The 25160-nt window shown below is 40.3% G+C and overlaps 1 protein-coding gene across 1 annotated transcript; it reads right to left on the bottom strand.

The window, feature by feature from the left end:
- Positions 1 to 5198: 5198 nt before the first annotated feature.
- On the bottom strand, positions 5199 to 23227 carry si:ch211-79m20.1 (serine/threonine-protein kinase Doa). The gene is made up of 7 exons (XM_044187075.1): positions 22338 to 23227; positions 13305 to 13407; positions 10941 to 11006; positions 10588 to 10784; positions 8889 to 10041; positions 6880 to 7015; positions 5199 to 6257 (listed from the first exon to the last, which is right to left on the bottom strand). The coding sequence occupies exons 1-6, from the start codon at positions 22407 to 22409 to the stop codon at positions 6888 to 6890; spliced, it is 1719 nt and encodes a 572-aa protein (XP_044043010.1). The 5' UTR covers positions 22410 to 23227; the 3' UTR covers positions 5199 to 6257; positions 6880 to 6887.
- Between the last annotated feature and the right edge of the window lie 1933 nt (positions 23228 to 25160).

The raw sequence follows: 25160 nt of genomic DNA, 5'->3' as shown, positions 1-25160 counted from the left end.
TACCTTTGCTCACTTAAAAAGCTATGCAAGTGAAAGCTCTCTGCCTTTATTTGACTCTTAAACACAGTGACCTCTGCGAGCCATGTCCAGTGGTAGTGACTTTTATTGGTGCCAAATTTCACTGCGAAGAAAAATGGAGGATTTGATATACTCCAAAAGGGATGCAGACAGACAGCTGCACAGATGCGCATGCGATTCTTTTTATTCTACATTGGATGTCGGCATACATGGACACATTTTTCTGCAGTTGCCGCGCTTGTAGATGTGTACAGTCATAAATTTTGTGCAAGACAGTCGTCTGCACGGATGCTCGCAGACATGAGCAGTTGACAAAATTTACATCATGCTGACCCTCACGACTACATGGACACAGAATGTTTATTTTTCCTTCACGTAAACTTATATAATTGTACAATATGATCATATGATCAAATTAATTGTAAAAAGTCAAATATTCCTTAGGTTGTGGACAATTCCTATTGTTTGTTTATATTCTACATTCTGATTCAGATTAAACTAACCTGAGACCTGAGAATATTAACTTAGACAATAATTCATGTCACTATTAATCTAAATACTGTATATAAACAGGCTTTCTGATGTAGTGTACCTATTGGCCTTACCACATGTATTTAGTCATTTCTGGTGTGAAAACCTGGTCAAATTTCTATTTATTTTTTTAATGGAAAGCTTACCCTGATTTTTTTATTGCCTCTGCTCTGTGTTTTAATCATTTTGCTTTAAATCCTTGTCTTCTTGCCCTTGCTTTGGTCTTTTTTTACCCTGCTGTTCAAACTGTTCTTCAAACATCAGATAATTATGCTGATTTTACAGGAATATGTGAGATATATGAAAAAAACAATGCAAATAAGATGAGACAGAACAGGGTGTGTGTGTGTGTGTGTGTGTGTGTTTGTGTTGTAAGTGCATGTTCAGCTAGTCAGCTCATAGTGAGTCATTCCCAGGGGAATCATATTGTGTCTCCCCTCAGGTGAAAGGGATGACATCTCACACACATAAACATAAACACACAGTGGTGAGCAGGAAGGTATGTCTGTGTGTGTGTGTGAATGTATCTTGTCTGCATATATGCTTGTGAGTATCTGTGTGTGTTTATCTGCTAAAACTGTGCCCTAACCGCTGTGACCTCGTCCACTAAGTGTGTGTGTGCGTCTTGTCAGGTGTGCGTCAAATGTAGGCGGGCCGACCACACTGTTTACACACGACGCCATGGTGTGACCTCGGAGGTTGCCGGTGACCGTGATTGGCTGCCAGCTACCAGCTCATTAAGCCGCTCACATGGGGACGCCGTGCCAGAAGACACACTCTCCATTTGTTTCACAACACACGGACACAGTCACACACACTCGTCAGAGGGACACCGCAGGTATGGCAGGCAGCCACATGCACATGCCCACTCCTGCATGAGCACAGACACATCACAGTTCATCAGTAGCAGAGAGTCCGTCTGGCCTCTGTGACCTGGCTGAACTTTGGCTCACCCTCATTGGTTCATTACACCACACAACCTCACACCTAGATGCCTATTGGCTGGTGGACCAAACTGCAGGGTCATGACTTATAGGACAAGAGAAGAGAAGAGAAGGGAAAATTTGAAGGAAGATGGACATTTTTTGAAGAAAGAGGAGGAAAAAAGGAGACAGAAGAAGAACAGAGAAGGAGAGAACAAACAAAATGAAATGTAAGCAGCGATGAGCGGGCCCTCGCACCTTCGTGCACGTCGGGATGTGCTGCAGCTGCCATGACCATGACTGAAAATTGGCATGTAGCTATCTACAGGCCAGGACTCTTATCAAACATGTGAAGTTTGGGACAGAATTGATCATGTACAGTCCGTTACAAACTACTCCCTGTTTTATGGTAAAGCATGGGAATTCGACGACTTGCCATGGCAACGCCATTTGATGAAAAATTTAAAGCTTAACAACTTTACATCACAAAGGTCTTTAGATTGCACTGACCAAATTTGAAGTCGATCTGATTAGTTCTGTAGGAGGAGTTTGTTAAAGTACAGAGCCTGTAATTGGCACAAATGCCCTAAAATTACACAGTAAATTCAAAATGGCTGACTTTGAACCCTGTTGGGTTTAGGGTATGACTCCAAGAGGCTTTTGTAAATCTAGAGATGATACATCTGCCTCCCAAATATCATAGGTGAAACATACCACAAGGGCTTCTTCGTGGAAATTTTGCAGGGGGCGCTATCGAGCTGTTTTGCCACAACCATGCCCAAGATCCATAAAACATAAAAATTTTCACCACTTCTAACGCGTGTGGAAAGTTTCATGAGTTTTTGAGCACCTTTAGCCCTGCAAAAATGCGATTCATTTGGAACACGGAAAAATAATAATAATTCCTTGCATTACAATAGGGCCTTTGCACTGCTTGGTGCGCGGGCCCTAATAGTTACAAGGAAGATAACGGGATAAGTGAGAGGAAAGAAAAAAGATGCACACTGCTTTTTGGTGAAAATCTTAAAAAATGTCAACTTTTGAGGAACTAAAAAAACAGCCTTGATTTTATCTTGATGACAATGTATTTTTCACACAGTCCAGTGGGTGTCTGAAAGAGTTCTGTCAGCGAAACTGGTTAGAGAATTTTCTCAACCCACAAAAGGTCATTTCAGGACAGGAGAGAGGAGGAGCAGCCAATCAATGACTGTTAAAGGATAATTCGTGTTTATTGTAACATGGATATTAGTTTCATTCCTGTCAATAATAACATTATACTCACCAAGTAAATTGACAAACTCTGAGAACATAGCAACATTGTTGGTTTGTTTGCAACCTGCTTTATTGTCTGACTGCTCGTGTTTCTTGCACCAGTGGACTTTGTTGAAACAATGGTGCCGTGTTCCCAGAACAAAACAATTACTTTAGTGAGTACAACATCATCATAACTAATAGAAATGATGGCCAGAGCTACTAAAATGAATCCCAAGTTGTAACAAACTGGAATTATCCTTTAAGCAAAGAGTAAATCTATGTGTCCTCAGAGGCGATTTGACTGGTTTCTGAAAAAAAAGCCCCACACAATTTGTACAAACTCAGTGGAGGAGGAAGTATTCAGATCTTTTACTTAAGTAAAAGCAGCAATACCACAGTGTAGAAATACTAGCTTATTGATCCCCAAATTTTCCCTCAGGGATCAATAAAGTCTTATTTTTATCATGTCTTAACATATGATAATACATCAGAATTTATCTTTTGATTATATTTTGTATTATTAACCTAAATCTGCAAAGTAACTATTAACTTATCAACTTTATGTAGTGCAGTAAAATGAACAATATTTCCATACACTATAATAAAGTGAAGTAGAAGTATTAAGTAGCAGAGAATGGAAATACTAAATTAAAGTTTAAGTACCTCAAAATTGTACTTAAATACAGTACTTGAGTAAATGTACTTTCCATCACTGTATAAACTGTATGAATAGTCCTGTACCTCAGTACTGCATATTAGTTAACAACGTGTTATTTGATGAAATTGCACTTTTTATATGTCATTAGTTCACGCCATGCATTTATGTTTATGTTTTGTCATTTCCTTAAATGAACCTTGAATCGTTTGAAATTCATTTTTCATTTAATTAAATATCTAATACCAAGCTAATGATTCCTGGACTGTGTATTGTTTTTCTAATGGGATGGGTTGATTTTTGAACATTATGGATGGCTGGGAGAACACTTAATGACAGTGATGACTCATTTTGGAAGATCATCCAACCAGCTTGCACATATTCACTTCTTCATCCAAACTTGTGTTGCTCACAACAACAAATCTCTCCCTCCAGTTTCATTTGAGGAACAAACATTACCTCGTCTGAATCTTTATTGCTTTATAGCAATGGTAAATGGACATATATAGTGTTTTTCTAGTCGACTGAGCACTCAAAGCGCTTTACAACACATGCCAACATTCACCCATTTATACACTGATGGCAGAGGGTGCCATGCAATTTGCCAAAATGCTCATCAAGAGCGGTTAGGGGTTCAGTGTCAAGGACACTTCGACACTCTCTCTGGAGGAGCCAGGGATCAAACCAGGAACCTTTCGAATACTAGACTTACTAGATGGCCGCTGTATGTCATGAGCCATGCCCACCCCCAACAACAAGAACATCAAAAAGAACAACAACAACAACAACTTTAAAAACAGCATTGGGTGTACATCATCTTCCTCCTATTATCTCTTCCTACTCCTAATTAATAACTGTAACTTTAGTACAGATTGTGTTATCTTTGTGTTAGATTTCAGTTTCAATTAAGACTTTTACTGGTGCCATCTGTTTCACTGTGACTCATAACTACACCCTCTGGCATGACTTGTGATACTATAAAAATAGTTCCAGTACAATTACAGTATTGAAAACAGTGACATTTGTCATGTCTATCCCTTCAAATTGAATAACATGAATCTCACCCAAATCGCAGGTTTGAGTTTTTCAGGTGTCAACAGTGACTTGCATTTGCAGTCCATCTTCATGGTAAATTTTCCATATTCAAGCAGTCTCAAGTGTGTGTTTGTGTACCTCGAGGTCTGGTAAAGTACACGCTGCGTCATCATTCTTATTGAACAGACCAAAATTAGCTTTGAAGGGGAAACCCCGTTACACAACAGAATGACATTTAAACTGCCTCTCTTTCTTAAATGATCTTGCTGACTTGCTCTCTACTCCATTATATATTTTTATAGCCTGATTATTTTATTACCATTATTTCCATGTTTTTTTTCTATCCCTGCTGCCTTTCTCTTGCTCTGATTTTTCAGTTCACTCCACCCCCAACTGGGCCTTTACTCCTCTTTCTCCCTCTCCCTCTCTGTCGTTCATCTTCTGTCCATTCCTGGACTGACACCCCCCCCCCCCGTCTCTCTTTCACCATACGATACTTTTCTGTTGACGTGTCCGTCGGCGAGTTCCTATAGCAACCAGACATTTCTGCTGACCCCTGCCTTGCTTTGCGTGACAGAGCTGCAGGACGTTCAGTCATAGGGCAAAGACTAGCAGTGCACTGCCAAACACACATGCTCACACACTTTACATGCACATGCACTCATATGCATGCATTTACATGTCCATGTACCACTTAATCACACAGATATACACATGCGTGCACACTCAAACACCTACACAAAATCTGAAACACAAGTCGACAGCTATAAACAAACTGGAAATTCATTGAATATTTTTATTTTTTATTAAAAATAACATTCATAACAGTTACAGTTGTACAACCAATAATTATAATCTGAAACATGTCTGCAACAATAATTACACTTGAGAACTGGAGGACTTCATATCCTCCTTTTTTAAATAAGTTAAGAAATAAAGTTTTTCTTCCCCCCCCCCAGAAATCATTTTCTAAAAGCATTTATACATACAGTGTTGGCTATAACTGGCTCACAGCGATCTCTAAAAGCCAGGTCTTTAAGACTTGCTTTAAGGTGGATATTCATAGCATGTTATCTAAGCAGGCATTTGGTTGTTATTCCATTTTGATCTGGCAGTAGTACAAAATGAGCAGGTTATTGATATTCTCCAGTATATTAAGCTACAGTACACGATAGAGCACTTCTCTAGTCAATGTAGTATGATCAGTGTATGGCTACTCCAGTGTTAGATAAAGTTAGATTCAGACATTGTAGGATAACAATAATGTTTGGCATTGAGGCTTGAGCTGCACTCTCCAGTTTCCAGTTATCGTCCCAGTGTAGAAATCCAGTTCTCCACGTCTCCAGTTTCATCTTCATTCAATGCTCCACATTTAGCCCCCAATAATGACGTCTTAGTCAAAGTCATAGTCAAGTCCTCCATTTGTGGACCAATCAGTAGCTGAGCTAGAAGTCAAAAGTGTTTCAGCAGCCAATCAATGGCTGCCGACTGCAAGAGGAGACCACCAGTCCAGCTTTGGGCGTCTGATAAGCTTCCATCGATCCACGTTAATGGGATTTGTGGTTCATACATATGAAATCCAGTGTTTAGTGTGTCAAATATACTCCATTCCAAGGAGTTCATAAGATTGCACTTTTATTATATCCATGAAGCTGGACGCTCTGCGGCAGCTCCGGAGCAGGACAGGTGACTTTCTCTAAAGCTGTCCATTGAAAACAGCAGCAGCGTCCTTCACCTCTGTTGATTCCTCAGCACATTCAAGAATCCCATGTTTCTTGTCTCTCCATATTCATTTGGTGCAACGTGTCTGGCCAAAAGCTTTTGGTTAGCTTTACCATTTCCTGTCAGGTAAAGAGGAAATTATGAGATAAATATGTTCTTTTTCTATTTTTGTCTACACTGATAAACAAAATCATCTTACAACCTTTGTTACATATGACTGTTGTCACTGTAATACACTCCTTCCTCAGTCTCTGCTGACTTTTACCAGCTTTCCTTATTTTATCTGTCTAGTGTATTACCTATAATGTATACCAAATTCTGTATATTGCTATTGAATTTCACCTTCATGCTTTTGTACAGATGAGAATTGTTTTATTAAGCAAAGGCAAGAAACTTTTAAGGCAGTGGGTATGATGTTGATTCACAGAAATTAAGCCAAATACATGCCAGAAAAAAATCTGTAAGGTAAATATTTGCAAATTCACATACTCTTATTCTGGCATTCAGCCTCACAGAGTTTGACCTTGACCTCCAGGAAGGTCAGAGGTCAGGCTCTAGCTATAGCTATATCCCTTCAACTGGTAGGGATTCGAAGCATCAAAAATACTTTTGCACAAATGATTTTAACTATCATCCTCAGGTTAAAGGACATTCTTCCGTCTCATTATGCCCCCATGCTGCCTCAGGTTACTAGGTCAGGATTATCACCCCTCCCTCTTTCCCTCAGGCTCATTCACTCACCTGCAGCTCTACATGATCATGGCTCTGATGGCTGCTTTGCTGATGCGTTTGCGGTGTTTCCTCCTGCGGCGAGGCGAGGCTGGTCGGAACGGGGCACGACGGGCTGAGGGCGAGATGGGAGCCACAGTAGAGAGGGCTGAAAGAAACCCAGACAAGGTAGAGGACAAAGTAAATACACTCGACTTGACACTGGACGCTGAGGTTTGTGTCCCATTGCGTAGCGACAGTCAGTATTGACTTCTCTTTTTATCATGAAATCAATCTTTCCTTAACTAACTAAATAAATAAATACATTTAGTTGGCTAAACATGGGAAAACAAGAAATGCTGGTATGTCTTTCTCTACCAACTTGGGTACCAAATCAACAAAATGCTTATGTGGGTTATTTTGGAGAAACAACCTATTTTGTCATTTCGGTATGGGGACTCGATACTGTTACTGGTGGACCATAAGCAAACAACAAACACAGAGAAAAAAAACAAAACAGAAAAATAACATATAGAATAGAATAATAACATATGAACAAAGCAACCAAGTAACAAATGAATCACATGTACAACAGTTTAATCTTGGTTAGCAGTATATAGCACCAGTGAAGAATAAACACAGGGTGTGTAGCTCCTGTAGTGGCTCTAACTGCACTCTGAAGGGCAACGGATAACCTTGAAGTCTGCGTAACAAAGCCTGTGACTGCCTGCAGGTTTAAGTCAAACATGAAGCAGTGGGAAGTACAGCTCTCTAGCTGCAGAGCTCTTAGGGGGTTAAGGAAGAATAGCAGGACACATGTGGTCATGTTGTTCAGTCATACATGTACAGTGGGCTGCTTCCTGCATGGGAAACTCTCCCATTGATTCTCTAGAACTAGAAGCTAAAATTACACTACACGTTCTAACACAGCTACAATACACATGGCTGCTGGAGTGTTGCGGTAGTAGTAGTGGTTACCCCTTCCTCTGTTTTGCATTAAATTTGACAAGGGCAGCAATCGCAATATATATCCTCCACTGTGCATTGATGTATCCTGCATTCAGTGCCACACAAACTTTTACTCTTGGCTTGGAGCAACAGTAGTGCACTGTCAATGTAAACAAAGACATCTTCCTTCTACTACTTTTATTTTAAAGGGCCACTCCACCAATCACTCCACCAGTTTTACACATATAGATCAGTTTACTTGTCGTAAGGAATACTACTTAACCTGTGAAAATAGTTGTATAATGTCTTCTGTGGCTCTGAAGGGAGCTCTCTTAAATCAGAGGAAATAACCCTGATGATGTCATAGTTAATGTCGTCAGGGTTATCTCCAATTGGGCTTGAGACTTCATATTTGTATAGAAAGCCTGTGTTGCAAACGTGGGACGTGGAGTTTAAAACATGTGGTTTTCAAGTCAGGGAGGGTCTAACAAAAGCTCAGAATATGTCAGCCTCTGCCACTTCAATTTTGACTTATTACATTAAGTTTGGGGAAAGTGCAATGCTAAATCACTGGACTGCCCCTTTCACAACTTAAAGGCCCATAAAAATTGTAGGAATACTTGCATATATAATTTGTATGCATATATAATATGAGTTTGACTTAATGGTGAAAAGAAAGCATTTTGTTTGCTAACTAATTACAACTAAAACTATAGCAAATATTTTTTTATTGTTTTGTCTACAAACATCATGTAAAGAAACTTTTAACAGTCTCAGAAAACCTTAAAAACTTGGATTTAACTATTGACTATTATAAGTCTGTGATTTAAAAGGTCTGTCAATCAATTTCGGATTTACTACAAGAATTGGAACCTGATTGTGGTTTTAATGTGCTCTGCTGAAATATATTTTCACTGATTTTCAAAATCACAATTTAATCAAACTTTATTTTCATTTGTGCAGATAAAATACTCCTATTTGAAAAAAATAACTGATATAAAAATACATTTGGCAAAAGTAACCAGTGACCTTCTCTCAACCAACAACCAACTCTCATCCACACTAACACACATTCTCACACAGCTGAGCGGTACCTGTTTTAAATGTGGTCAGTTTTGGTCTTTGCTGAGGATGATGCGGATAAAGATGAGTCTCTCGATCCAATTCACTCTGTACCGTCTCCAGAGTTTTCTGTCTCCTCTCCTCCTCTGTTAAATGACCATCCCCACTGGTCAGTCTTGAGTCTTTTTCCTTCCCCTGATTGGCCAGCTCTGCCCCGGCCGTGTCCCCACTATTGTCCGACCTACTTTCCTTCCTCACGCTACCTTCTTTTTCAGTCTCAGTCTGTTTGTGATTTGTGACCTCTGTATTGTTTTGGCTGGTCACTGAGTCTTTCTGATTGGTAGTCATAGGAGGAGTGGGGTTTTGTTCTAATTTGGGCGGCTGGGTTGGGCTGCCAGGCAGAGAGGCGCTGTCTGATTGGGGAACGCTGAGCCGATATTGTGTCCTCAGCTCTTGGTCCTCCACTCCTCCATGGTTGTACTGCTGTGGATTATTTGGCTGATGATGATACTGATATTGCTGCTGAAGGTGTTGTCTTTGCTGATGCTGTAACAACTGTTGCTGCCTCTGTATGTGATCTGGATGATGCGCTCCCCCACCGCTGTTTGCAACATGCACGCCGCTTTCCTCCCTGCTCCCCTCATACCCGCTTCCATGGCCGACCTGCTGCGTACTTCCCATGATACTATGCTCCGCCCTCGCTTCAGATGGCCAGCTGCTGACTGGCCCGAGCGCCCCAACAATCGACTGGTGTACCCCTGGCTGCACTTGTGTCTGCCCCTGGTGCACCCTGGGCTGCGTCCAGTGCACCAGTTGAGTGTAACTGCCCTGCTGCCACTGCCTCGCCACCGGCTCACGCTCTTCAGGGTGGTGGTGCTGCTGGTTGTGCTTCAGGTCGTCGTGGCGATGCAGGTCGGCCTTTGAAGCGTGAGTCTTTGGTGGAGAGGGGTGGACGGGCCGGGGGAGGGCCAGGGGAATGTGGGAGGATGGGGGAGGCTGCTGCAGTGGCGGTGGGTTGGGATTGAGGTTGCTCTGAATGGAGGAGCGAGGGATGGGAACAGACGAGGAGGACGAGGAGGATGAGGAAGATGAGGGAAGTTGGCACCTGCAGCTTACGTGGTCTTCTACTGGGATGATGGCTTTGTCGTAGTGGGCTTTCCTGTTTATGTACTGGATCTTTATCACCTGGAAAAGAGGCAGAAAGAGCTAAAACATTAGCACACAAAATCTGACACACATAAGGTGTAAATCATTAATGAAATTTGGCATCCAGACATGATGGAAAATCCAACAGAAACTATGCAAACAGAACTCCTTCAAATCAAAGTGATTGTTTTGTTTCACTTAACTGAACATACTGTAGCTGTATGTGCAATAAGGCGTGTTGCTACAAGTAGCAAATCAATCTGATTGAAGCAAATAATTACATGAAATTTGGTGGCTTCATGCCAAGGCTTTTACTGTGTAATTTTCTGAAGAATGAAATACTGAATTACTTGTTCTCAAAGTTATATCATGTATAGAATGAGATTCTGCATGTTATGCTGCAGTGTCTACCCAAGCGTGTAAATCATCACTTTTGCAACCAGTGTAGTGAAGAGCTATTACAGATTTAGCCACCAAATGGAAGTTTTACCAGTATTTGGTACAGCAAAAGCACTCATTGTCATGGTGAGAAATTTTCCTACTGGAACCTATTTTAAATCATGTTTTTATGGCAGCTGTGTGTACCTGCAGGTATCTGCTGGAGGTGACGGTGGGGACACACTGGAGCAGCCTGGTGTTGCAGCAGCCCGAACATCGCTGCACCTCCACGCAGGGTGGCCATAACAGGAAGTTGGCGTTACGGCGGTCCAGCATTGACCTTGTCACCTCCATCACCTCCGTCCGAACTTTACACGCCGCTTGCTGGGCCGGCTGCGCCTCCACTGGTAGGGGAGGAGAGGGAGAAAGAAGAGAATAAGACATTTTTAGTAAGATTTGCTGAAGTGAAGAGGTGTTGAAAGACAAATGGCAGAAACAGACGGATAGAAAAAGACACAAAATACAGACAGGAACAGATACAAATAGATGTGGAAACCTACCAAGACTTCTAGTGTATCGTCCATGGGTGTGATTTGTGAGAATATCATGCTCGTCTTCTTCCTCTTCTACAGAAAATGACGCGGGAGGAGGGGAGATTGGAAGGGTGAGAGATAAGGGGAGAGAATGAGACAAACACATAAACAGAAAGTTAATAAAGTCAACTTAACATTTTCCAACTTTTATCTGAAAATCGGGCAACATTGAGCAAGCACTTTTACAAGAGATGACAGAAATCTGTAAAGCATGTGAGGCTGTTCGGGCAGTTTTTAGAAAAGCTCATTGTTCACTGCACACAGGAAGCCATTTTTTTCTCCTCCCGCTAAAACAATTAGGCTATTTTTTGCCGCAATTTGTCCCTGCGCTGTCAAGAATACTGTTGAGGAGAGATATGAGTTGTTAAATATAGCTCATGTGTGGATCTGTGAGTGTGTGTTTTGCACTCTCACATATGTTGTCATTTCATACTGTAGCCCCTTAGTCCTAATTATATCCCTGGTGTAGATTGCTTTTGGCCATTTTGTGTGTGTATGTGTGTGTGTGTGTGTGTGTGTGTGTGCACACATGAGCCCTAATTAACTGCCTGGTGCAGAAAGAGAACAGTTTCTTATTGTTCTCAGAAGCTACTTTCTAATTTTATCTGCGCATTTATTGGTGTCTAAATGTTTTGTAAGACTTATTCTTTTCTTCCTCTTTCATAACGTGACCAATTTGATTCTGTTGAAGCCAGATGGACAATAAGAATCAGCATACTGGTTCTGCTAATTCTGATGTAACTGCGATTTACAGAAGACCTAATCTTTTTCAAACTTGTGCTTGTTCTGGTGTTGTCATGTTTTTATTTGCATGGTGATAAAACACAAAAGTGATAAAATTAACTTTAATTGGTGCAGGGCAGATGAAAAATTGCTAAAAAATGTTATCTCAAAAGAAGAAACTACAAACTGAAGAAAGAGAAAAGCCAAAAGTTAAAGTAATAAGAGTCGACAGTCATGCTAGCGACACTGTGAGGCTGTACTTAGTCATAGGGGTGCTTTGAGCTGAATGCTAACATCAACATGCTCACAATGACAATGCTAGCAGGTATAATGTTTATCATGTTCACTGTCTTAATTTAGCGTTTTAATATGTTATATTTGCTAATTAGCACTTAACACAAAGTACAGCTGAGGCTGATGGAAATGTTATTAGTTCTGCAGGTATTTGGACTAAAGTATTGGGCAAATTTAAATTTTGACCTGATGATGGTACTAACTGAAAAGTTAAAGGAGCACCTGTGTGTGTACCAAATGTCATGGCAATCCATGGATAATTAGAGATAAAACCACAAATGTCAACCTCATGGTGACACTAGAGGAAAAGTCAGGGGATCCCCAATGTCATTAGAATTCATCCTCTGGGGACCATGAATATCTGTACCAAATTTCATGGCAATCCATCTCATAGTTGTTGAGATATTTCAGTCTGAACCAAAGTGGTTTATCAACCAACATGATGCTAGCATGGCTACAAACTTAACATTAATTTTAAAGAAAATTTAAGATGACAAGCAACAAAATCTGAGCACAAACAGAACATGGCATTGAATAAAACGAAATGATGACAACAAAACGATCCATAAAATTATTCATTCATCTACTGCCTCAATGCAGACCTTTTATAAACTTGCTAAAACTCTAAAACTCAAGAAGTTCATTCTTGATAAAAACATACACTTTGAGTCACTTCCTCGTGCCCTGTTTCTGAGCATCCTTCCCTCTGTTGGTTCCTCTCTGTGGTCGCTGTTATGTCACTGTGTTATTTATGCATTATGGAATGATCAAACGGCCGTCTATTAATATATGTATGTGTGACTTGGTTCCTCAGAAGGATAAGATTAATGATTTTTTTTAATCACCCGCTGAGCTGTGTGTGCATGTGTCTGATGGTGTGCACAAATTTGTTTGGACTCTGTTTGGGGGTGGAGGTGTAGAGGGGGGTGGTGGTCCTTTTCTGTCACACAAACATGCACATCCATATTTCAAAACCTGGAGAGGAATCCAGAGCAGGAGAAGAATGCAGTGACCTTGTGCTGGAAGTTTCTCTCTCTCTGTCTCAGTTTGGCCAACACACACCAAGGTCACAGCTATTCTCTCTCTCTCTCTCTCTCTCTCTCTCTCTCATCAAGCTGGTTCATCATTCTTGCTGCTGTCTCGGGTAAATATTGCCTTAACCTGGAGCTTGGCATGTACGCTGATGCTCTCTCTTACTGCATTCCTATCTCATCAGGCCTCTGTAGTCACACCCACATGCTTACCTCCTCCACGTTTGTGTTATTAGTGTGTGTGTGTGTGTGTGTGTGTGTGTGTGTGTGTGGCCATTAGTACCTATTGCATTGGTTTCCTGCTGCAGCAGCAGCTTCAGGTCATCCACAGAGGAGATGGGAGAGTTCCTCACCAGGTCGACCAGCGACGGAGGGAGCGGATCACCCTGTGGAGCCAGATAGACAGACAGTTGTAATGCATTTTTACCTTTACCTTGGAAACAGCTGTTATTGTAAGGTAAGTTTTGTGTGCTATTAGAGTGAACAGAATCAGTAGCCGTGTCCCGATTTAGGGGTTGACCCTGTTAAATCTGCATTTCAAGAACAAATACATCAAAACGGATCGACAAGGCCTAGACAGCCAAAAGAATGCAACCATTTCCTACTTGAATTTAGAGTATTTCCAATGTACAGTATCCTTTAAAGCCCTGAGTAATCTATTGTGCACAATCAGTTGTTTAATGGTGCATTCAGGTGGTCCCCATCAATTCATACAATCACATTGTCACATTGTTTTTACCAGGTATCAGGTGCATTCACTGATATATACTAAGGCAGTCACTGAGCATGTAGCTTATTAATATAAATATAATATAAACAGAAATAAATATAGAGTTCAAATAATGGAAGCCAAACACAAACTCTACTGTTTCTTCTTTTCCATTAGCAGTCTGGATATTTTTGTATTTCATAGAATAATGGAAGTTACATGTATTTTCCAAATAACTTGCATTCCATTAATACTGTAAAAATTTCCCGGTGATAAATTGGGAAATAGTTTCACTTAAAGTGTTGATGGGGAGAACTCATAATCAGTTTTGGTTTCTATGAGGCTAGCTGTCTGATTTGGGAAGGAAGTGCAGGTTCAGTCTGGGATTCAAGTCCCCTGAAGGTCTGATCCTTTGTTGGCTGGATCCTTAAGCAGATCCAGACCCTGAACGATAACACATTTATTATTTCACACAGAGACCAGGAGTGTCCTCGTTGTAGTGGAAAGAATGTATTTAGGCGGAAAAAAACATTGAAGTGCACATGATACTAACACACATAGGAATATAAAACATGGGTTTCCTGTGTTGTTTTGATAACTAGCATTATCAACTAATTTTGTAAATTATTTCATAATGATGCCAAAAAGTTAGTAGGATTTAACTGAAACAGAACAACAGAAGAAAAAAAATGCAAATATCTTCTATTTGAAAGATTTTTTTTTATAAATCTTTGCAAGACTTGTTTTTAAACTTTATCCAGTTTTTACCATTCTGAAAAATAAAAAGAGAATGTGAGAGGGAGAGAAAGAGAGAGACATACAGAGAAAGAGGGCTGATGTATAATATCTCATTCCTCCATCTCCAGTCAACACTTGCTCCAGTTTCACTTCCTCCTGCAGAGGAAATGATGGTTGTGATTGGTGTTTGTTGCTGCTGTTGTCACTCTCTCCCTGTCTGTTTACCCACAAACACTGCTGTTTCTCCTGGTGTAACACAGGAAATTAGCCTCTCTCTCTCTCTCAATGCAATTTCAGTTCAGTTTAACATGTTTTAGCACAAGACATCAAGAAATTATCTTGTTAAATTCCAGAGTTGGTCAAGATTGTTTCAAAGAAAGTTATAGAGCATTTATTGTTAAATCATCAACTTCTTCAAAGAACACAAAGCTTAACTGTAAAATCTGTTATTACTCAACAAAATTATGCAAGTAATTCCATTATCACTCAAGAAAAGAAGAGGAATGTGATATTTAGTGAACTTTTAAGGAAAGCCATTGTAGGAATTCATTATGGATTCAGTGTGGTTGTTTTTAAGGAAAGACTCATGTGGTTTCTTTGTCGAGATCAAAGGCAGATTACTCAGTGTTCTGTGTCACATTTTGCTTTGGTTGGCTGTAAGTTGATACCATCTCAGAACAGTTGGAACATCATTTGATACAGTCACAAGCCAGAAAGATGCCAAAACAAATTAAGGAGTGTAAAGAATGTGAGAAGAAAATATTTTGGATAACTCTCTGAGATGCCAGGAGAGAAAAGTAAAGACATTCATCTTCTCACTGCAATCATGATATAAAATGTATGATGGATATAACATGTTTACAGTATCTTATGAGTAAACATCTGGCTGCTCTATTGATGTAGGCAGGGCTCATTCCCCAAAGATGGGGATAAAACGAGTCTTAATCTTGCAAACGCGGCTAGTCAGATGATTTATACATTTAAATGCAGATTCATTTCCTTATAGTTTCATTTTGTGATGAGAGCGCTTCCATTCCCGAACCTTCATGAATGCACATGTCCCCACACTGTAGATGCTCACGTTGATTTGAATGGAATAACATTACTGATAAAGAGTGATGTGCCAACTAGAAACACTTCACTCTATTCAACACAAAATCTATAATGTTAACCCAAAAAGAAAAAAACAGTAACGCTACCAACTTTTACCCAACCTACTTTCTTCTGACATTCAAATCAGGTTTCTACTGCAATCACTCACCCCTGCTCTGATAAGACAAAACGTAGTTACTGTTTATCCAGAGTGGTTTGCACTGCAGGTTAACCTCACCTGAACTAGCGAGTAGCGAGTGACTATACTGGACATACATTACAAATACGGCTTTGTTAATGGTGCACAGTGATGACATGAAGGCGATGAGGATGAGATTAAAAGGATGGTCTGCAACACCTGCATTTAACCCTGTATCAACTTCCATTAACAACTCATGAATCTAAAAAGAAAACATCTTAGCACAATATTTATAGGACAGGTTAATGTCACATGGTGTTATTAGTCAAGTTTCCATCTAAATATAGAGCAAATTTTAACTGAATTTCCAGTAGAAAATTGGTCACATGCTTCATCTACGTCACAATTTATTTGCTAAGTCTGTTTCCATTGCACTTAATCGCATTTTGTTTTTATTATCAATACACCGACTTTTCCACCTCAGCTAAGCGTAAAGACTTTTTGCAATATTTCAACATTTTTTTTTTTTATTTCTGGCCTGCCCACTGAGATTTTTTTTTTAAGTGAAAAAGCATGGATGGAAATGCACATACTCTTTCAAATGATTTTGAAAAAAAAAACACTGATATAGCTGCATGTGTTTCACACGGAGGGGTTGGGCAATATGACTATATATACTATGAGATGATGTAAATTTGTTAATTGTTAGAAATTTTGCCATACCGTGTATACCAAGGTAGCTTTTCATGTAATATATCTGGTGGTATTAATTAGCAAATGCAATGATGGAAATCAATGAGTTGATTTACAAGAATTTTGTGTCTTGCAGTCTTTAAAGGAGTAAAATGGGAAAATATTGATATTTCTGAAGGTTTCATTTTATTTTTTACTTTCAGATCTAACATGATTTGAAAAATGGCTTTTATCATCATGTTATGTCCCTCTTTATATTCATTTTTCATCTAGCTTTCTCCTTCTCCCTTTTGTTCTCTCTCTGTCTGTCTGTCTGCTTTGTGGGTGGTGGTGGCTCAGGACACCTGGATGACTTTCACGAGCCATTGGCTGACCTAGTTAAGCAAACACACACACACACACACACACACACACACACACTGGCCCCCTCTTTTCCAGTTCACATACAGATGCTTAACCACTTAACTGTCCGCCCAGAGAGTCACACACACACACACACACACACACACACACACACACTCACATTGACACACATGCACACAGACAGTTTTCACTCTGTAACAAGCTATCATTACAGTGACAGTGTTAATCGCACATACACATACATAGAAATTAGAGAGTGGAACATACAGACAGGAAATAGTTCCACACATGCAAACAACAAACCGTTGGTTAAAAAAAGGCCAAGAATTGGACAACAAGATAATAATAGTGGTTTGGGCAGAGGAGCTAAATTACCAAGAATGGATCTGACACTAAGTTCCTTATTTGCTATCTAACACACACACATACACACAGAAATAGGCCCCTCACGTTGTTTTTAGTCTCTGTGTAGCCTGTAAATGCCTTTTCTGCTCGATGTTGTTATGGAAAGTTTGGAAAATGTTTCATATCTTACCGCTGCTTGAGTGTGTGTAGCTAATCTCTTGGGTCGAGAAGTATGGTAAGATGTCATAATCTACAAGCAGGTCATACACACACACACACACACACAGCATGGGGCCGTGGACGAAGCCTTGAAGGCAAAGAGATTGTATGGAATGTTTGAAGAGAAAGGTGAAGTGTAATGGAATGTAATTATGGGGCCAGCTGACTGCGTGCACACACACACACACAAACACACACACAAACACACGCATGCAATCAAAAAGAGAAAGACTCGAAAAAGTAAACACACAAAAACACCGAATCCAAGTGTGTGATGAGTGACTCACAATCACACCGTGTCAAAATACATGCCTTCTTTTACCAGAGAGATGGCAGATAGCCAACATACTGTCGCATAAACTTGATAGACTCGCACAGGTTGGTGGGTACTCTCTCTCTCTCTCACACACACACACACACACACACACACACACAAGCAGCAGAACAGATTCTTCTCTGGCTGTAGAGATGAGGGTACAGATGATGGATGGAAAGACGACAGAGGAGAGGAGCAGAAAGGATTGTAGAGGAGGAAACAAAAGAGGAGACGAGATGAAGATAATCAAGGAGGAGGAGGAAGAGGAGCAGTCTGAGGGCTGGGCAGTAAACCCCTCTGCCTGCTCAATTCTCTTTCCGCACAATGCGCCATAAGACTACCAAAAGGCTCAGAAAATCTATGGGAGTTCTTCTACAGGTATATGACGGTAATATGAATTTCCACAATAAGCACAAGACGCAGCTCCACAACACCAGAGCTGAAACGATTGGTCAATTGTTCTTTGATAATAGAATAATCCTTCAAGTCATTTTTCAAACATTTCCTAACTCTATCTTATGAATTGTGATGAGTTGTTGACTTTCTTTGTGATATATCATAGTAAAATTAATATCTTTGGATTTTCTGACATTTTATAGACCAAACCAATTAACTGATTAATCAGAAAATAATTAACTGATCATTTGTTGCAGCCCTACACAACACAAACAGTTGCGCTACAACAACAACAGTGAAAATTCAGAAAGTAGCTCAGGCATCCTCTTCATTCAATTAAAGTCCAGTCCGCCTGTACAATCTTTCAAACTGATTCAATATCCTAAAAGTGCCAAAAAAGCTACACTAACACCAGCCATTTTGAGTGAATAGCTAGCATTCCAGGCTAGCTTATACTGTTAGCTGCATGCCTGCAGCTGCTTCAAAGTAAAAGGCGTAACAACAATGGCGTGTAAGTAAGGCGTGTGTTGTCGCACTTACTTAAAGTTGGTCAAAATTTACTGTATATTTGCAATGTTTTCCATGCTTTCTTCCAGCAGAATATTATTATTGTTATCTTTCGTTACAGAAAGTTGAAAATAAGTCGGAACTTATATTGATCGCAGCAGTCATTTTAATTTTGGGTTTATTTGCAGCATGTTCAACCACAGACACAGTGAAATGCACACAGACAGTGCATAAATCTTTGATTTATCCTATCTCATGTCACCAATGCAATGTCGGGGCTTTCAAACAAATACTCTTATCTGCCACTGCGCTTTTCTATCTGACACACATGCATGCACAGAGGCACAACCCCTCCACCCCCACACCCAAAAACACCAGCACATATGTCCACTAACACATACGCAGCTACACCCGGCTATGCACCCAGATGTGTGCACACACACAAATACACACACTACTACACGGCACACAACATCCGTGAAATCCCTTGCAGATTAGTTGTTGTTCTTATGTAAAATGGATCAAGCCGGGCAGCAGCAAATCATTCAAGCTTGCCCGCAGAGACAATAGTCAGACAACAACCAGTTTAAAAGCCACCAATCAGCTGTGTGTCTGTCATTGGGAGTGTGTGTTAATGTAACAATTGTCATTTGAACAGCAGATGATGAAAGAATTGAGGTCTGACCTGATGTGTGAGTGCTTTTGTGTGTTTGTATCTGACTCCAGTTCTGTTTAAATGGATTTAAAAATGAACCGTAACAACCATCAGTGTGTGTGTGTGTGTGTGTGTGTGTGTGTGTGTGTGTGTGTGTGTGTGTATTTGTAAGCGTATAAGGAGTGAGGCTTGACTGGATTGCTCATGGACACAACAGCTGCACAGTAAATAGAAAATTATCCTTCCCTCGTAAATTATGTAAATGTTTTCTGGATGTTACATCAACCTTAGTGAACCTGTAGTGACTTTGCTGAATAATCTGTGTGTGAGAGTGTGTGAAGATTAGAGTGTCGCAGAGTCTTGGTTCGAGTCACCCATCAACTTGATGGGTCAGTCACATGGCAGGTTAGTGTTCATTTAAATATAAAAATGTCAGATGTCCAAAAGATGTCAGTGCTACATTAAACTGCAGTTTAACTCATCATGCACATGAAGTTGAGCAAGCTAATAGTTTCCGTGATTATCCTGCAAACTACAGGATCACAGGTTCATCTCCAACAACAGCCAGTTTCCACCCAATGATCACAGTTCCCTTGTGCAAGGCACTGAAATTCTGCCTGCTGCTCAATGGGCACCACAGACTGTTTGTAGCATCTGTGTGAACTGTAACCATCAAAATTTCAAGGAGTTCTGCAATCATTGGTTTAACCATTTTCAGGATGTGGTGTCTTTGAGGAAGAGATGCTGTGAAATTATGGTAAGAAACACAAGTACGACAAAGCTAAAGGAGACCTGTCCAAAAACTCAATGTCAGCACTACCCAACAAGCTATCACTGCTAGTCTTTGCAGAGGTCATCTGACAGCTCATCCACATGACCGACAAGTGTTGGAGATGGGACCAAATGAGGGCGTGAACGCCAGGACTTGAGAGACACTTTACAACCTTATGTCAAAAATTACATCTTTTAGTTTTTTTTTAAATTAATACTGTAGGTTACATAGGCTATGCGTGTCAAGATGAGGTGCTCAAGTGGATTAGCATCATTGGCACAGTAAGTAATTGCACATCCACTCATACACATAACAATGCTATTGGACAATTTGACCAATTTTAGCCATATAAAAGATGCTCAGTTGGATTTATGTGCAGAGTTCTTTTCTTTTATACCCAAATGTTTATAGGGTCACCTGAAAGTTTCTGTTTGCTGGCTAACAACTGAAGAAACAGGTGAAAGAATACATCCCAGAGAAAATCATTTCAGTGGTGGAGTAACAGGACTTCAGTGTGGTGTTGTGTTCTGGTGTGGCAGTGAAAACAGCAGCTGGGCTCACAGATGGATTTTGGCTCCAGCTTCATACTGTAGGTTATCACCCTTAGTAAGTGAAGTTTATTTAGTATTTAGTATAGCGCCTTTTACAGAGCAAGGTCACAAAGTGCTTCACAACAGTATAATTATTAAAAATACGACCATAAAAACAGTAAAAGAAACAACAATAAAACAGGCAATAGCACCATAAAAAACAAAAATAAAATATAAAAATAAAAACATAAGCAACAACAGACCTTAAAAACACACAAGATTACACGCACTAGATAACACGAGGCGAGACAAAGTTCCATTTGAATAGGAGAGTCTTCAGCTGCTTTTTAAAGGCATCAACAGAGACCGCAGAACATAAGTCTATAGGAAGAGCCACAGTGTCAGAGCCACCACTTCAAAGACACGATCACCTTTTGTTTTCAGGCGAGCACAAGGGACAACCAGTAAGCCCTGGTTGGAAGACCTTCTGGTTATATAAGGGTGGGGCAGATCAGAGATGTACTCAGGGGCCTGACCATGCAGGGCTCTATATGTGAAAACAAGAACCTTGAAATGAATCCTGAAATGATGGGAAGCCAATGTAAAGATAAGATGGGTGTGATGTGAGTCGACCTGCTAGACCTGGTCAACAGCCTTGCAGCAGCGTTCTGGACCAATTGTAGACGGTCCAGGGAGAAAAGGGAATTGCAAAAATCTAGCCGGGATGATATAAAAGCGCAAATGATCATTATTAGCTCAGGTTGTGATACAACAACTCTGAGTATAGCAGTATTTCTTAAACAGAAAAAAACATGCACAATTTGATGTGTTTGTCAAAGTACATAGCCTGATCAAATACAACACCGGGATTTCTGAGACTGGACTCCTGCTGCTGGACCACCAGGCCCCATCTCACCCTCTCTCTCCCTATGTATGACCCTTATTTGTAACACTTGAGGAAAATCACTGTCATGAAACATGAAAAGGAACCGCAGAGAGAAACAGATCTCTCATATGTTTCACACACACGCCCACACACACCCACACCCACCCACACACACACACACACACACACACACACACACACACACAATAGTGCATTGTTGTTTTGCTCTGCAGTTAAACTGTTACTAAAAAAATATCCACCCCACAGTTTGTAGAAAGACCTCAGGGGATGATCTATGTCAAATGCTCCTTATGAGTGAAGAAAATTCTCACCATATATCATGTCAGCTGTCACTGTCTATGTGACATATGTGAGCCAAAACATAAAATTACAACCTTTTTTCCTGTTATGTTCTTTGGAAATCAGAGCAGAGCTTTCTCAAAGCTACTCATCATTACCAGTCCAGTAAAAGATCAGTGAAGAGATCCAGGCAGAGAATATAAGACAGGGGGAGATCAACAATACTCCATTAAGAGTATTTGGGTGGTTACTTAATGGTCCAAAAATAATGATCTCTTCAATCTTTCTTGCTCAGTCTGTCTCACACGCACTGAAATCTTCTTTCCAACTTAGCCAGGTATGTGAAGGCTCAACCTTTATTATTATAGAGCTCTCAGAGACATAAATATTTGAGGCTGCAAATCAAAATTGACTAAATTTACCATCACATATGGTCTTAAGAGACGTAAAAGAGCATACACATGTTTTTTTCCGATACCGAACTATTAAGGTTGGCCTTATAAATTACATTTTTACTACATCATTGACGCTTTTATCCTAAAACCAACAGTTTATAGACTGTCATTTAGGAGCCTACAACTATGCATTTTTAATCCATGTCTGTTAGTTTACCCTCACCGACTAGAGGTCATATGTTTACATCCCCCCGGTCTTACCTCAGCGCTGCCGAGCCGCAGACGGGCCGCTGAGAACGCAGCCAGCAGCAGCAGCAGGACCCAGGACCTCATGTTGCCGCCCAGCCTGAGGAGCCGCAAGCGACCGGCTGGGCATTTAGCACCTCGGCGTCCAATCCCCCGGCTGCACCGAGCCTCGTCCCGGTGTCGTGTGCTGGTCGCTTGTACAAGGCACGCACTGTTAAATATCTCCAAATGTGTCCCTGCTTATAAGCGCCGCTTGTCCAAATGTTTGCTCACGGTGACTCACACGCAGGCTAGACGTCTGACTCTGTCCATACCGCTGTTTTGAAAACTCACAAGAGGAGACGTCAAGGGTACTGTGGGACAGGTGCGTAATGCAGGGTGTTATGATACACGAAGGCTACAGCCACACAATTTCTATTATGCCTGTAGTGTCAGAGAGAGTTTCAATAAGCCCCCGCTAAAACTCCAAGAATGTCTCCATTCTTTTTTTAAAATAAATTATTCGTCAACATGTGCCAAAGTGCCCCACTTCCCGGTCAAAACTATCAGATTACGAGCTCCCGTTCCAAAATCGCAGTTAAATGTAACAATGATGCAGCATTTTCCTCATAAGTGAAACCACGCATCTCCAAAGGTCCGTGCGTAAAAGTTGGTTCACCTTGGAATGGCGCGTTCCTGCGTAATTCTCTGGACGCTCTACTGTAAAAGTCAGATTATTCTCATCCCAGCGCGATTCACTTCACTGCAAATAGCACATCTGTTATATACAAGCGTCTCTCTTATCGATAGCACCTCCCTGCAAATATCTCACTCTGTCTCTCCCTGTCTCTCCTGGTGGTTTCTGCGGCTCAGGATCAGGTTGTTCTCACTCCCCGCGCGTCTCCTCTCTGGTTGCCTCTTGATCGGTGAGAAGCTTTTCCACATAGAGACACGGCCTCCCTCCTGAAGTTTTAACCATCAAGTCAGACAGAGAAAAGCCGAATCATACCGGAAACTGGATTTCAAAATGAAGAGAATCGTTTGGAATTTGCATGAATATTTCAAGATCTCTGTGCTGAAATTGGGTTGTCACACCAACAAACAAATTAAATGTGTATGACAAATTGAGACTACCGAGGATGAGAGAAACAAGTATGGTAATTTTTCCAGATTGGCATAATTTTGAGTGATTTGTAGAAATGAAAATAAGTAAAGGCAAACAAGTGAATTCATTGAACATATATGTTATATTAAAAAGAATTCCAAAGATAGTATAAAGTGGTGTATATCTTGAATGTGTCGTGACTGAGACTGACTTTTGGATAATTTAGCTGCCCTGTCATATGGCTCTGAATTTATGCTGTGAAAATATTATGGATGGAAATGAAACCAGAAAGAAAACGTACACTTATCACTTTCTGCTCCTCAGATGTAGTTATTATTATTTTCACTTTATATTTCTGTAATGATAACAATGTGGCGTAGTAGTAATTATATGTTTTACTTTGAAAGTTCCTTACTGGAAGTCTAACTTTCCATGTGGCTGACTTGACTCTGGTCCTCACATTTGCGCCAGGGGCCCCGTTCCTCTCCTCTTGAAGGCAGGGTTTACCACATCCTTATTAGGAGCAAGGAGACCTGAGCGCCCATGGGTGCTCTTAAAGGGAAAGTTTGAAACGATACGGATTGTTAATTAGAATAACTTAAATTGTCATGTTAAGAACCTAATGTGTTCTCTCTTTTTTCTGAGGAAAATAATATGTTGTTTTCTCAAATAATCATACAGTGAAATAAAGGTCTATTCTACTAAAGAATTTACAGACAGTGCTGAAGTAAACAAACCTTTTACAGCACAAAACATAAAAAAAAAATAGATTTAGTTGAGTTAGTCTGTGTGTTAAAAGACCATTTGATCAATGATTGCATCTTTAAAATATGATGAGGTCACCATAAATACACTGTTGACTATACCAAAAAGGCTAGAGCAATGTTTAATGGATTATAATATTAAAAGGAATATTAAGAACTTTCAAGACACAATGGATATTAGTTGTGAAAACGCTCTAATATGAAATGCAGAAAGTGCATTACATCACCAGTAATTCTAAGTAGGTTTTTTTTTTAAATTATGAGTCAGACCTGGGGCAAATGATTTTGCAAAAAAACACTAACTAGCGTTTGTTGTAATCTGCTTGGATTATTGTTTGGATTAAAGGGCGGGGTTGGCAAACAGAGCAAAACAAAGAGGACCAGAAAGTTTGGACAATCCCAGGACGGCATTTTAAAATCACTTTACTACGCTCAGTGACTACGCATGGTGTTTGAATTGTGCAGACGGGGTCAACTCACAACCGTCACATACGAAAATAATTTGTCTTTCAAACCTCAAACACATTAGGGTGCCATACAGAAACAATATCAAAAGAGTTTAGGACAGTACTGCATTGAATAATACTTGGTCAACATGACCTGTTCAACAAACAACAGCGCTCAAAAGCAGATCTCAAGCTTCACTGAGAATCTCAGAATATACAGTATGAATATGCAAATAGAGATGCCTCGAGCTGCAACCACCACCACTGCTGTTACACTCAGTTCTTAACATGATAACTAGCTACAGTACAGCACCACACACATCACATGATGCTTATTCATCATGTATATCATGTTTGTTTCATTTCATGAGTTCGGAAGTCATTTGGATTGCAAAGGGTATGACTGATGTTGGAAACAAATTATGGTCATCGTGCTGAGATGGCACAGAGATAGCAAGGAAATACTTTGAATTTCTAAAAGCATGAGGTATTATTAGAATTTCAAGAAGTACTTGGGGTGTTCAAATTGTTCTTTAGTACAACA

This window comes from Siniperca chuatsi, linkage group LG3 (genome assembly GCF_020085105.1).
Source record: "Siniperca chuatsi isolate FFG_IHB_CAS linkage group LG3, ASM2008510v1, whole genome shotgun sequence".
Taxonomy (NCBI): domain Eukaryota; kingdom Metazoa; phylum Chordata; class Actinopteri; order Centrarchiformes; family Sinipercidae; genus Siniperca; species Siniperca chuatsi.
The sequence above is the reverse complement of the archived record's forward strand: the minus strand, read 5'-3'. Positions and strand labels throughout refer to the sequence as shown.

Excerpts from the sequence above, each read along its gene's own strand:
- si:ch211-79m20.1 (XM_044187075.1), bottom strand. The coding sequence starts at position 22,409 with ATGAGGTCCTGGGTCCTGCTGCTGCTGCTGGCTGCGTTCTCAGCGGCC. Across the intron at positions 13,408-22,337 it reads TGCGGCTCGGCAGCGCTGAG|GGTGATCCGCTCCCTCCGTC; the intron begins GTAAGACCGGGG and ends CTGGCTCCACAG. Across the intron at positions 7,016-8,888 it reads ACTGACCACATTTAAAACAG|CCCTCTCTACTGTGGCTCCC; the intron begins GTACCGCTCAGC and ends GGTTTCTTTCAG.